This window comes from Neovison vison, chromosome 9 (assembly GCF_020171115.1).
Source record: "Neovison vison isolate M4711 chromosome 9, ASM_NN_V1, whole genome shotgun sequence".
In the NCBI taxonomy this organism is placed as follows: Eukaryota; Metazoa; Chordata; class Mammalia; order Carnivora; family Mustelidae; genus Neogale; species Neogale vison.
The window spans coordinates 11,216,085-11,230,478 of NC_058099.1; the positions used below are offsets into that span (position 1 = coordinate 11,216,085).

General features: G+C 50.4%; 1 protein-coding gene across 11 annotated transcripts in view; it reads left to right on the plus strand.

The window, feature by feature from the left end:
- The window catches only part of DENND1A (DENN domain containing 1A), a 495,826-nt gene that overhangs the window by 427,738 nt on the left and 53,694 nt on the right, over positions 1 to 14,394 (plus strand). For 10 of the 11 annotated variants that reach the window (XM_044264938.1, XM_044264939.1, XM_044264941.1 and 7 more), the window contains 5 exons: positions 3,824 to 3,928; positions 4,319 to 4,406; positions 6,315 to 6,355; positions 8,613 to 8,684; positions 9,948 to 10,004. In XM_044264938.1, the coding sequence (XP_044120873.1) occupies positions 3,824 to 3,928; positions 4,319 to 4,406; positions 6,315 to 6,355; positions 8,613 to 8,684; positions 9,948 to 10,004 (363 nt within the window). Of the gene's footprint in view, positions 1 to 3,823; positions 3,929 to 4,318; positions 4,407 to 6,314; positions 6,356 to 8,612; positions 8,685 to 9,852; positions 10,005 to 14,394 lie in introns of all 11 variants that reach the window. The other variant, XR_006386371.1, reaches the window with a different exon arrangement.

Sequence of the window (14,394 nt, forward strand, 5' to 3'; positions counted from 1 at the left end):
TCCAGGGGTGTGAGCCCTCCTAGCCTGTGGCCCGTCAGCACTTTATACATGACAACGGGTGACTGCGTCTCTGTTTTTCACCAGGATTAGGATGAAACAGTTGCCCTGAACAGATGGGATTTGCTTACCCAATCCCCATTCCCCCTTTGAGACTCCGCTGACATGTGCCTGCTCTCTCTCAAGATTTCTGACCTGCTGCCCCAGGCGGGGTAGCCTTTTCGTCTCCTGGCTCCTGTGGATGCCTGGCAAGCCGCCCCACGCGGGTGGCACTGCACTCTAGTGGTACTCGTTCCCACGGCTGACTGACACCGCTGGTGGTGTTCTTGAAGCTTTTTGCAGAAAAAGTCCCCGTTGTCACATTTTCCTCTCATCTTTTCTATCCGTGCCCATGTCCTTTTGTCCGTCTCTATGGCACAGACATCTGATCCGGGGGGGCGTCGCCTGCACTAAGGAGACAACAGGTCCAAAATGTTCATGTCTCCCCAAAGCTGAGATTCTTTCTGCTCTCCTGTAGCTAAATTCTGCCTCAGGCTACCCTTCCACACAGATCTGGTGGCAAATTCTCTCGAATTTATTGGTCCCTCAGCAGACTCCTTCCTGGCAGTGCTGGGCCACAGCTCTAGGAGGGAATGCTAACAACTCCAGCATTTCCTCCAAGGAGCTCTAAACTCCCCGGACACAAGTGTCACTCACGTGGCGTCGCGTTCTGAGACCTCTTTACTGTCAGGTCAAGTAGTGTCAGCCACAGCAAGACCACTGGGCTTTTGTGGCAGGAACCAGGGTCAGACTCAACCTGTGGTTCTAGATCCAGTGTCCCTGAGCTTCTAACTGGGGGGTGGGCTCGGCGCTCTCCCCGGGCAGTGTAGCGGGGAGTCCGGCCAGGCCTCTGCCCTCTGGAGCTCCGGGTCGCAGGGGACACCAGTGAAGATTCAGTCCCCAGGGGTATGCCAGGCCAAATGGGAGCACTAAGCAAGAATGACTACTGCGCCTGGGTGGCTCAGTCATTAAGTGTCTGCCTTTGGCTCAGGTCATGATCTCATGGTCCTGGGATCAAGTCCCAGATCAGGCTCTTTTTCTAAATACATACACACAGTCTTAAGAAATGAGAGGAAGGAAGGGTAGTACAGGTGCAAGGAACAGCACTGGAAAAAGCGGGAAGCAAGTGGGAAAGGACATGGCATTGGGAGCAGAAGTTACCTGGGGGAGCATAGGAAAAGGGACACAAAAGGACTCTGGAAAAGAAAGCTGGGCAGCTTAGGAAGGGTTTGTTGGCCCTGCTAGGGAGCTAGGACTTTTCCTCTCCTCTCCCACACAGGGCCCTGTGTACGTGACACATGCCACTAGGTATATGGTGTTGAGTGAAACAGGTGCCATTGCTGCCCGCATGAAGCTTAGAGTCTAGTGGAAAAAGTTAACCAAGTAACCACCCAGCATAATGCCTCTGCAGTCAAAGTTCCTGGGTAGCATAGTAGCGTGATCCAATGTGCGTGTTAGAAATCTCAGAGAATTGGAGTAGACGTAGGGAGGCAACTGGAAGGGACACAGAATTAAATCTCCCCCACCATGGCGGGCAGAGAGATGGTGAGCGGAGACAAACTTGACTCCTTTCACTGGCAAAGCAGGGGGGGACGTGGGCAGTGTGATAGGTCATGGGGAGCTATGATAATGCCAACTTAAGAAAGAAACAGATGTGGGGTACAGTCCAGGTGGGCTAATGATTGGGAGTTTGGGCCATTTTGAGTTTGAGATGCTAATGGGCCATCCAGGTGGGATTGAGACATACGTTTTTGGAGGGAAGGAGGTCTGAGCTGTGATGCTACCATAGGCCATCAGTGTGTAGGTGACACCACTCATGAATGGGACGGCCTGGAGAGGGACATGATTGCCTGGCTGTGCTTCCCAAGATGGAAGCAGAACTGGCAGGCCACGGGGATGGGATGCTGGGTGGGCTTTAGCTTGTTATCACTAGCCCATCTCCCAGCTGTTAAGCAAGAAAGATGTAAATCCGTGCCAAATTAGTCAATGTCATGGAATATTCTTTTTCCTGGAGAACAAGGAAATTGTCCTCACAGACAACGTCCTCACAATGTAAATTTTGCCTGTTTCCCTTCTTGCTTTCACAGCCAGGAAGCTCAGAGCTAATTTTGAACCTTTATTTTAGAAACCATAGAGGACCTGCATATCCAGACACTCTTTTCCCAAGTAAACATGTTTTATATATTCACGTATTCTTTAGCTCTATTTTTTTTTCCCTTTCTTTTGGGTGCTCATGTAGGCTGCCTCAGATCCTTTGTAAAATTAGGTGGGGCTTACCTGTGTAAAAACAAGCCCTCCCCCCAACCTAGTTTTTGGGGGTCATCCTTACACCTTTTGCGAAATGTCTGCGCCATTGCTGAGCTAATATTGGCCAGACTTAAGCAGGAGGAACCCTTGGAATTCACAGCAGCCAGACAGTAAATTTAACACTTACGTAACTCATTAAAACAGGATAAAAGTACAGCTTCAAACATCTCTGTGTTTGCCGCCAAGTCTGTGAAGGGAGGGGCACCTTTAATTCAGTTCAAGGTGTCAAAGTCTGATCTTTCAGAATTGAGGATACACCACCGAAATTAAAGACGTGTCTGAGGAGATGAGCACTCCAGATCCCTTCAAAGAAGGATCGAGGTGTTGACTACAAGGATGGAATGCGGCTCAGCTTCGGTCCTTGTTTTCTTCACTCATAAAACGTTGTTTGGTGAAAGCATGACTACTCCTCGAGCGGTGTAAAGCACACAGTTGACTGGGCAGTAAATCCTATTTTTTATTAGCCCTGCTTTTTTACAGAAATAATTATTTTTAAATGGTTATTTGTGGGACGCCTGGGTCTCAGTCGTTGAGCATCTGCCTTCGGTTCCAGTCATGATCCCTGAGTCCTGGGATCGAGCCCCACATTCGGCTTCCTGCTGGGTGGGGAGCCCGCTTCTCCTTCTCCCACTGCCTCTGCTTGTGTTCCCACTCTTGCTGTGTGTGTCTCTCTCTCTCTCTGTCAATTAAATAAATAAAAATCTTTTTAAAAAATGATGGGGCGCCTGGGTGGCTCAGTGTGTTAAGCCTCTGCCTTCAGCTCAGGTCATGATCCCAGGATCCTGGGATCGAGTCCCATATTGGGCTCTCTGCTCGGCAGGGAGACTGCTTCTTCCTCTCTCTCTTTCAGCCTGCCTCTCTGCCTACTTGTGATCTCTGTCTGTCAAATAAATAAATAAAATCTTAAAAAAAAATAAAATAAAATAAAATGATAATTTGCTCTTGGTCAAGATCACTGTGTAGATGGTTTTCAAAGTGTGTTCCACGGCCGGCGCCTCGGGAACTGCAAAGGTGCTGAGGTGGGGGAGGAGACTGCCCAGCCACCACCGCTGCACCCCAGCATCCTCCCACCCCCCGCTTCCCGAAGAGCAGCTGGGCAGTTTTATGTGACAAGGCTCCTCCTGCATAAGGTGCTGCTTGGATTCTCTTCAAAGTGAAAAGAAAAGTCTGGAAGTTATCACATTGGAGGGAACATCCCACTAACTTGCTGCTGGGGTACGACTGGCTCCTCTGGAAGGGGCCAGGTGTGGGGTACGGAATCTCAGCCTCCTACCAGTCCTGGGACTTTGGGGGATGACTTTTCCTTTCTGAAACCTCCTCCTCTTCCACAGCACAGAAAGCCTTTGATGACAGTAGCCACTCGGCCAAGTAAATGAGAATTAAGTCAATCAGATGCAGAAGAGCCCCCTAACCGAGTGTAAGAACTGACCGGCACCCTCACCCCGCCCCTCCAACCCCCTCTGCCATCTCTGTTTCCCAGGAGGAGCCAATCACCTTCTGTGAGGAAGCCTTCGTGTCCCACTATCGCTCGGGAGCCATGAGGCAGTTCCTGCAGAATGCCACCCAGCTACAGCTCTTCAAGCAGGTACCCCGCCCTCCCCGGGGAGGGTGGCCTGTCCGGACCCCCGGCGGGGATTTCTGCAGCTGTCTTACCGTGAGCGCTGAAGCTGTGGGCATCGGGGACCCAGGCGCACCAGAGGGGCTCGGGGTCTGAGGAGTGGGATGGGTGCAGAAGCGGGGGTCAGTAGCCAGGCAGCGCCAACACAAATATGCCAGTCAAGTGGCATTCAGCAAGTTACCGTCAACGCATAGCCAGTGTTTTTCAAAACGTGTTTTTAACTCACTGTTCCAAAGGCCCTTTCCTGTCTTGGGAAACGTGGTGGTTCTTTGGGTGTACACCAAGGCGTCCGGCTGAAGGGTTTGCTCCCCCGTGTCTTTGCATAAGCTGTTACGCTTTTGTTCTTTCTTTCTCTAGTTTATAGATGGTAGACTGGACCTTCTCAATTCCGGCGAAGGTTTCAGTGACGTTTTCGAAGAGGAGATCAGCATGGGCGAGTACGCTGGTGAGTTCGATTCGTCTTCCCTCCTGTGCCGTAGGCTGTTTTGTGGGACTAGGGCGTGCGTGGCAGGGAGTGGCTGTGGCTTCTCTCTTTCCTTCAGTGCGGGTTGGAGAGAGACTCCCTTCACCCTCAGCCTTGAAATGTGTGAGGAATTCCTCTTCGTTTTCTGCTGAGACAGAGGCACTTGGCCTGTCTGAGATCCTCTGTCCGGGGGTCAGTCGCTTCCCCTGGGTGGCCAGAGTCTCGTGACACATGTGGCCGGCGTGCTGCAGCTCAGAGCACTCGAGGCGTTGAGTTAGGATCGCCGGCTTGACATCCGGGCCCCGCCTCCAGGGAATCTGTGAGAACGTGGTCGGGCCATGTCCCCTCTTCATCTGAAGTGTCTGCATCTCTGTGCTGAGGAGAACAGGGCCCACCTCACGGGGGTCCTGTGGAGACTGACTCGGAGTCCACGAGGACAGATGCTGGCACAGGACCACTGCCAAATGAGTGTTTCTTTCAGAGGTGAAAGTCATCACTGCCTCGTCTCCACAGACCATTTGACCTGGAGTGATCATCCTCTCATGATGCAGAGGTGGCCTCCGAGGCCCAGAGAGGTGTGCACGGTGGACCCTGCCTCCTGAATCCCAGTCTGGCCTTCTTTCCAAGTCCCGAAGCCTTAGCCTGTGGCAGTAAAGGCAAAACCAAATGCAAAGTCATGGTAATCAGGCCGTTGACCCGCTCTTATTGCTCGGCCCGTGCCAGGTCTGGACTGTGCTTCTGTGATACTACTGGTGGTTGTATCACACGACCGGTGGTTCATAGGGTCAGGCATAACCTCGCCTACAAAACCCCATTCACAGGCCTGACCAGCCTGAGCTGCACAGAGAGCGCAGAAGCACCCATAAAACCAGTCCACAGACGTGAGAGCGAGTCAGTGTTCCTGCCACATCCAGAGCCCCATAGAGTAAGAAACAGAAGACCAGGTTTGGCCCTCAAGGAGCGGAGTCTACTGGTAGGAGAAAGAGATGCATAACTAAAAACAAATACAGATTAAACCAGTGCAAGAAAAGGAGCAGAAATAGGCTTTTAGGCAGGTAGAACAGGACTCCACTAATCCACACTCTGTAGTGTGAAAGCTTCACAGAGACACAGCGCGCTCAGAGTGGAACATGGGTTCTGAAGAGCAGACGAGCTTTATGTGCTGTTAAACTAAGTCAGGCCATTCGGAGCTGCTAGAAAAGCTGTCCAGTGATAAGACATTCTTATCCCACCGGATAAAATGAACAAGTCCCCCAACAATGCCTCCTTTTTCTTTCCCTGTCGCTGTTCAAGTGTCTTGGGGCTGAGCATGTGTCCGGCTGTGTGGGGACATGCAGCCCTCCGGTTCCTGCCCTGGGGTGGCTCGCAGAACTTCAGAGAATGTGGGCTTTGGAGCGGGGGTTACCCGCTCTAGAGGACTATTCAGAGGAAGGGGTGGGCGAAACTTGCAGAGGAAATGACGTTGGAGCTGTTGGTTGAGCATCGTGAGCAGAGAGAGTAGGGAATGGTAGCCAGCAAGGGGAACAGTGTCTGTGAGGGAGTGGAGAGGGGACGGGATGGGCAGACAGGACGGAACGGCCGAGAGAGGATGGGGCCAAGACAAGACTGGAGAAGAGAATCAGGCATGCTCAGCAGTCTGACCCCACCTCTGTCCAGCGGGCAGTGAGGAAGGAGGATTTAGGCTGCCACTGGGGCCACTGAGAGGATCGGATCTCTGTTCTGGAAAGAAAACCTGTGGCAGCAACTCACCGCTCCCTCCTGTAGGAGTGGAGCATGGAAGCCTCCGTGTGATTCTCCAGATGTTGAACTTTCCAAATCCTGCTCGCTAAGCAATTCAAGGAACTCCTGAAAGCATATGCTTTAACCACTTCTCTAACTTCTCTTTCCCAGGCAGCGATAAACTCTACCATCAGTGGCTCTCCACAGTCCGGGTAAGTGTGCAGCCCCATAGAGCCCCAGGGCCTCTACTGAGCCTCCTGGCAGTCCCCCGCTTCCCCTGCCCCATACCTCCCCCCCCATTCTGCCACAAGGTGGTCATTCAGCCCAGGGCCCTCCATTCTTGCAGCCAGAGATGCTTCTGAAAAAAAAAAAAAAAAAAGCCAGGCCATCTAATGCCAGGGGCAGGCTTGCACGATGAGACTATCCAAAGCATCCTTAGGTGAGGGCAAGGAGAGCCAGGAGAAGCGTCCTCATCTCGGGAAGCTGGCCAGGGTGTGTTGAGTGGATGTTGTTACCCTAGAGCCTTTCTGGGGGTCTCCTTCGAGACCAGTGCAATTGGGAAATTTTCATGGCAAAACCAAAAATGTGTCCCTGTTGCTGCTCTGCAGTGTTTTTCACACCAAAGGCTCCTAGGAAGATGGAGAACACATCACTGAGTTTTTCACCCCCTCGCTATTGTTATGAACAATGTCTTATTGTGTGTTGGAAGCTAGGTGCTTTGGTCTTCAGAAGCCAATAAAGCCTCTGCTTTATCAGTGTGTATGTACTGAGGGCCTCCTGTGGACCAGGCGCCACACTGGGGGTACAGTCGGGAGCAGGAGGACACAGTCCCTGCCCTGGGGGCACTCCCTGTCTTCTTGGGGTTGCACGCGTAAACAGGCAACCCCAGCATAATGTGAGAAGTGTTCTCTCCTGCTTGCGGGCTGAGCTCACCACTGCCATGGCAGGTCCCTTGGAAGTGGCTGCCGTTGGCCGAGAGTAAGCAATTCCTCCGTGAAAGACCTCTTTTGTTCTTCTTGGATGGCCAAACACTGCACTTGGCAAATCGTAGACAAGCAATAAGGACTTGTTGATTGATTGATAAAAGGAGTTTTAATATTCCAAAGGACCATTGAAATAAGATACTGAGTAATTTTGGAAAGCAGTGTGGAATAAATGAGTGGGTAAAAATTTCATATTGGCCTACAACATAGAATGCTTTCTAGGTCAAACTGCAATGTTTTTAATTAAAGCTCAAAATTTCTAATAATGGGCTGAACCAAAAATCGTGCTAGGAGTTAATCCCTGTAATTACATTACTGTGTTTTATTCATTTATATACCCACTTGATCCAGTCTGTCTCTTTGTTCAAATCAGTGAGAGTTATCTTTCCAAACCGCCACAAATCTGATTATTGATACATCTGATTAAAAGTCCTCTGGAATATAGACTCCATATCCTGGCCCCTCGAGAGCTGGCCCCGCGTGCCATCCTCCCCGTGACACGCCAACCACTAGCCAGGAACACCAGGGCTTTCCAGCATCTGCACCTGTTTCCTGTGCAGTCCTCTCTCCCTAGAATGCCCTTACCCTTTCTGTCCCTCACATGAACTCTTTGTCCTTCACGGACCAGGCCAGATGTTTCGTCCTCTAATACCTTCTCTGACCATGCGAAGTGGGAGCTGTGTCCACGCACCTTGGCACACAGGGCAGCTGGCCCGACCTTCGGCTGCAACTGTTTCCCCTGGGGTTTCCCCTTCTCCCAGACTGGAGGCCCTCGAGGGTAAAGGCCAGCCTCCCTGTGACTCAGTACCCTCTGAGGCTAACACAGGGTGTCTCCGCAGTGAGCCCTCAATGAATTATCTAGAGCCTGTGCACCCTTCATGTCCGTTCATTGCCTCCTTTGTGTCCCGGGAAGGCCAGCCTCCCTCCCCTTCTCCTCTGTTCTCCCAAAGAAACTGAACCGAGAAATTGGTATGTTGGATTTGTACGAAAGCCATGATTCACGTTGATGGCTACTCATTCTTTCCTTCCCTCAAGATATCGATGTTAAGGAAGGCAGCCTACCAGGGTGATTAAAAATAATAACACAGAAAACCAAGGTGAGGAAAGGAAGGCTCGTGACGGAGGGTAGCCAAATAAACTAGAACTTCTTCAGAAGCCGTAGATTACTGTGGGGAAACCTTGCCTCAGAGAGCCTGCGAAGAGCTTTTCTTCCAGCCAGCGGACAGGTGCCAAGTGCAACACTGAGTCCCCCTGCGGCCAGTTACCGCCACCCGCGTGCGCTCCCGGCTCTCCCGGTCCCCACCCGTAGCGCTTCTGCCGCCGCCATAAATAATTGCCCGGCACCGGTTACCATCCAGGCCTGTTTCTCTAATTAAATTACACGCTCTTGGAATGTTGCTTAACTTGTTCAGAGAGAAGAGGTTTTTTGTTGGTGTTGGCCCACTCTGTCTTGAGTCCCGGTGGCTAATTGACGTTTCTATTACAGAAAGGAAGCGGAGCAATTCTGAATACCGTGAAAACGAAAGCGAACCCGGCCATGAAGACGGTCTATAAATTTGTGAGTACTGGTCTCGGTCCCAGGACCCCGACAGACGGGTCCCTCGGCATGAGGAAGCTCTTCAGCCTACCTGACCCTGTACTGCAGAAAGGATTCAGGGGCTGCTGTGCGGTTTCCCAGAGCTTCCAAGGCTCTTAGAATTACGTAGTGTTCATTATCTGGTGACCAGGTCAGTGACGTTTTTCGTGTTAAACGGTTTCCGCTCCCAGTTGCTGCAATCAAGAAATGGGAAGCCACTGGTTTTAGCTTTTAGTAGAGGGTAGACCAGGGGGTGCAGATGCTGGCTGCTCCATGCGTGTGTCCCTGAGACCCGCAGGCGTGGCCGGCCGAGCATTCTGGCAAAACCTTTCCTATGGGGATCCCCACCGTCCCGTCCGAACGAAGCTGCTCCTTTGCTGGTTACTGAAGAGCATTCATGGTGGGACACACTCCCTGACTGTTGTCCCCAATTCCTTCCTCGTCTCTCTCACCACTGCCCTGTAGGATGTGCATTGTTTGTGAGACTCATGCCCACAGCAGAGAGAAAATAGGAGAACACGTCAGCTCCCGCTCCGATGTTCCATCCCTTACAAGCCTCAAGTATTTTTTTTTTTTCCTCATGGTTTCTCTTGCTTGCTAATTTGACTGTGAGCCACTTCACTGGGGTGGTTTTGTTTTATTTCCATTTTTAATTTTGTTAGTCCTTTCTGTGCTTAAACTGTAGTTATTTTAACCAGGCGGGTGGCTGCCAACAGAACCACACAGGTCTAAAATGACAGAAAATAAAAGCCAGGGTGTGTGCCGAAATGAGATTGAAAGAAATGGCACCGGGGGAACCCAGCGATGTGTCTACTCAGGCCAGTCAGCCCAGGCAGAAAATTGGTCCTGAGGCCCCGGCCTGGTGAAATGTAATAGATATTCAGATTCTTAAAGCTGCTGTTCCATCTACACTTGCTGGGAGCTGTCACCAGGCTGCTAAGATAAATAATTATAGAGAGCAGAAGAAGGCCTTCGGAAGGAGGGAGGGAAAAAAAAAAAAAAAACTCAGTGCCATCAAAATGCAGCAAATAAAATCTCTGTCTCCTCTTTAAGGGTTTTTTTTTTTTTTAACCTTTTAACATTGTATTTGTTTTCGTAGCCATTATGTTTTTCGACTTGATGATCCCATTTTTTTCCTTCTTTTTTCTAGTAATCAGAGAAGGTGATTCGCAACGGATTGAAATCAAGCATAGTCCCTGCTGGAAACAGAGAGGGAATCTTAACTTAAATTAATTTTTCATGCAGGCAAAAGATCATGCAAAAATGGGAATAAAAGAGGTGAAAAACCGCTTGAAGCAAAAGGTACTTGAAGTTCTTATTCAAAATGTATAAGCACCGTGTATGAAATGCGTGGCCACAAAAAAGTATGATGTGATCAATAGAGGGCTGTTTGACACAGTGTTGTTAGCACACTTCAAAATGCATTACCAGCTGTCCGGGAGTTTTCACACTGTTATAAATATTCACAGACAAAAAACTGTCTTCAAATAACATTAAGCCTGGCTTAAACCCACAAAGGCAAGCAAGTTCAGAGTTAAGCACCGTCGGTCTGCCCCCTGCCCACCCCTCCGGGCCTGGGGCTCACAGGGCTCTCTGGAAATCGGCTCGGCCTTCCCATCCGGGCCAGTCTGTTTCCCACCGCTGACCTCTGCCCTGGGACGGCCGGTCAGCAAAACCAAGAAGCATCTCCAGGGTAATGACCTCCGTGGTTTGGGCGTGCATGTGACCGCCACACAAACACAGGACACACAAAAGGGTGGGTTTCAGGAGGACGCTGCAGGCTGTCCTCACAGTGCTGGCCTGACCAAGAGGAACCCAGCGGCTCTGGTCTGAGACTCTTGGGCAACAGGGCAATGACTCTGATTTGTCTTCTTGGACCATCAGTAAAATGGTACGGAACCTTACAGGCTCCGTGCTGGCAAGGAGCCCCCTGCCTGATTGTCTGGCCGAGTACAAAGGAGGTTAACACAGCAGAGGGCATTTTTATATGATAACGGATGTCATCCTTATCACAGTTGCCACCCTTTGATAACCACCTGCTGAGAATGGTCCAGGCCGCCAGCTGTCACACTGAAGCCTTAGAACGACCCTGGGCAGTTATGATTCCCATTTCCTGTGTAGAGAGCCTAGGCTGTGGTGCAGAGGTGAAGAAACTTGCCTAAGGTCACACTGCTGGGGCCTGTAAAGCCTGGATCGGGTTCCAGACCCCTCCATTTCCAGTGTCCATGCCCTTACCATGGCAGACTTTCATACAGCCCTCCAGAAACAAGTGTTTGCTTTCCAAAAGATGGTTGGGAGCACGTACTTCATTATCCCCCACCCCCCAGATGTGCAACTCTAACAAGGGCCTTTGTCTGTCTCGGCAGTTTTTTTAAAAAATTGAAAGCAGTTTTAATTTTATGAAGTCAGAACAGACCTCTAATTAACTTGAAACGGTCCAAGGAATTGATTCCTTTCTTTTAATTGCAAAATAATTTGCTCCGACTAAGCATTTAAATTCTGAGCTCCAGCTGAGAATAAGTTTTTAACAGCTGAGAGTCCAGACCCCCAGTAAAAATCCTGTCCTGGACATCCAGGTAGACCCTAACTGTGGTCGGTTGTGCCCTGCCAGCGACCGGCAGGTGGAATTCTTTCCTTGGATATTAAGGCTGATCCATAGTTGTTTGTTGTTGTTGTTTTTTTTAATCTCCTATCCCAGTCTCATGGAAGTGAGTTGGATAAAATACAGAGTGGCAGGGAGGGGGTAGTTCTCACACCAAACTTTCAAACCTCCTTGACGACCTGATTGTAGGCTCAGCTGGTGTTAGAACAGTCCTTGAACTAAGTCAAGGAAGGGGTCCCTCCTCAGGCCGAGGACAGATGCTTTCCATTGGTTGGATCTGCTCTCTGCACGCCATCCCCTCCCTCCCAGTACGTGGGAGCCTTGGGCCTGACGAAAATCCCCTCTTTCTGATACGTAACATTTCTGCAGATAACCAGCGAAGCCCCCGTTTTTTGATGTTGTCGTTCAAAGGTTCGCTTAAACAATCTAGATCACCCTCTTTCCACGCCACCTCCCCTTCCTTTCCTTGATAGTATCTGAAGCAGGGTTTTTTCCCCCTCCCCTTCTCCTCTTTCCCCTGCCAGTCTTTTCAAGAATAGCTTCAGGAGGTAACGTTCTATAGAAAGTGTCAGTACATTTCAGGTGACACGAATGGCGAAGGCATTTTATAGAAATGTGGCTTGTCACCATCGGACTGTTGACAGATCTATTAGTGCACCTTTTTCAATTTTCACTTTTCCCCCCTTCGGTCTTACAGATTTCTACAGACTTGATATTTTGCAGTTGTTCTTGGAAGAGCGATTTTGTAATTGAAACTCTAGCATTGTTCAGTGCAGACAGGACTTGGTCTTCAGCCGTGCTCTCCTGCTCCCTTTCTTGAGCTAATTTAGGATTTGGCTCCATCTGACCTCTCTCACTGCCGTAGAAAATATTTCCTTGGCTTTTTTGTTCCCCTCCCCTCTGCCCCCTCCCCTTCGCATGGCAACATATCCGTGTGGCTCCCCAGATGTGTCTAATACAGACATCTCAAGTTTGGTTTCTGCTATGAAATCGAGGCAGTTCCCAACAAAGATCCAATTTTCAAATGTACTGGGTTGCCACCTGGCCTCCTCTACCTCCGCATAGTGATGGTGACCTCGCAGATATAATCAAGAACCCAGTCTTGCCCTCTGCGCTCTCGCCTTGGGTTTGAATTGCAAATAGAAAATGTGGGGCCGACCTGCGGAGAGGTCACCACGGTGTGTGGAGGGTCCATCTCTAATATGACTGAGCAGGGCCCCTTTTCCATCCCTTGTTCATTTGTGCTGCAGATTTTCAAAGCATCTGAGAGAGGAGCTTTCAGGGTATCCGTGTGACCATTGGCAAATAATTGTTAATAGATACTATAGTGTGGCTTTATTCCGTACTGGCTCTGCTTCAGCCCAACAACAAAAAAAGAAGGATGGATAGCATATTTCTCTGGATAAATGCAGCAAGGTGGTCAAGTTCTTCTGTAGCTTGGCCTCCTTTGAAGTCTGACTTGCTCAAAATTAGGAAGAAGAAGCGGCCAAGATGCTACCCAGCTGCCGCTTTCTAAAGGGAGGACAGGGCGCTCTCCTCCAGAGCGTGTGGACTCCCCGCCGGACCTGGCGTGTGGGAGGATGCCACGTGCCTGGGCTCCCGGCTGTCAAACCAACTTGCCGCCTCTGCCCGTGCCGTGCAGGGCTGGCATCAGAGTGGCCTGTCTGACAGACGATGGCCGCGCACGGGCTCCTTCTCGCCTGCAGGGAACATGAAGATACTCACCTAAGGGTGTCATGTTTACGTCCTTTGGGAAACCCCTGGAAGATGATCTTTTCTTCCTCCGGTATTGGCCTGTCACATGGGCCCATTTCACAGCCCTTTTCAAAGTTCCTAAATCTTCGCTCCCAGAAAGCAAAGTCGAGCTTGTCAATGTGAAAGTTTGTGATGGAGAGGAGCAAATTCACAGTTAGGTCAGCGTAGCCTTGAGTCTCTGGCCACATGTTTCCTAGTGTATTGAAGGGAGTAAGCATGAGTGGGGCAGGGAGATCTAGGTAGACTCTCGTAGAACAGACGTTTTCACACCTTACCCCACAACTGTCGGCTCCCTGTCTCCTGCACATTAAAATACGCTACAGCCTCAATCACAGAAATTCCAACTCTGGATATTGTTTTGATATCAATATTCATATTTTAATTTGCATTCGCTGTGGTGTGAAGTAGACTGCGAGAGAAGGGCACTGTACGAATCTGAAAACGGAGACCAGCAGCCTGAGTCAGAGGTGTGAGAGGGTCTGCCTCACGCCCCCTCCTCCGGGGGGCCTTTGAACCCCCAGCACAGCGGTGTGTGTTTGGGCTTCTGAGGTTCCTAATCAGGTTTAGTGGGGGTTGCAAAGGATAGTAACTCCGTGAACTTGAGTAAGTTAGTAGACCTCTCCCAACCTGGTTTTTCTCTCATGTAACTAGGGAAAGGATCAACTTTTACTGGGTTGTTAGAAGGATTAGAAAAGGTAATCGCTTTCAGCAGCAACAACACTTAGGAGCCACTCATGAAACGGGACTCTCCATCTTGTTCATTTCCTCTTATCCCACGTCCAGAGCAGCCGATCTGTCCAGGCCCCCACGTGTGCACACTCTGAAGGCATGGCTTGCGGGGGATCCCCTCCCTTTTGGTCATGCACTTGGCCACCAGAGCAGTTTTTCTAGAACACAGCACTGAGTCCCTCTCTTGATTAAAATCTTTCAGACCTTCCTCCACCTCAGCCTGGAGGACTTCTTGGAATGCCCCAGCTTCTGAGTGACTTGTCCTTCCTTAACCAGGCAGTGCTCTCTCATACCCCCGGCCCAGAAAACTCCACCACGTCTCTGCCTCATGAAATCATAGCCTCGGCTCCTTCCGGGTCTGGCACCTTCCCCAGCTCCTACCCAAGGCCACTCAGCCCCCTTCCTCCCCTGGGTTTCTGCCTCTGACTTCTCAGAGGTACTCTGTCCAGCGATGTACTATATGCTGTCCCTGCCTCCTCCATAGGCAGGTGGAGGTTAGACACCCCCAGTCATGACTTTTGATTCCAGCAAACTCTTAGGGAAAGGGACAGGAACTGAATGAGTTTCTGACCCCTTTATTTTACCAAGAGATGAGAACTGGTTGGT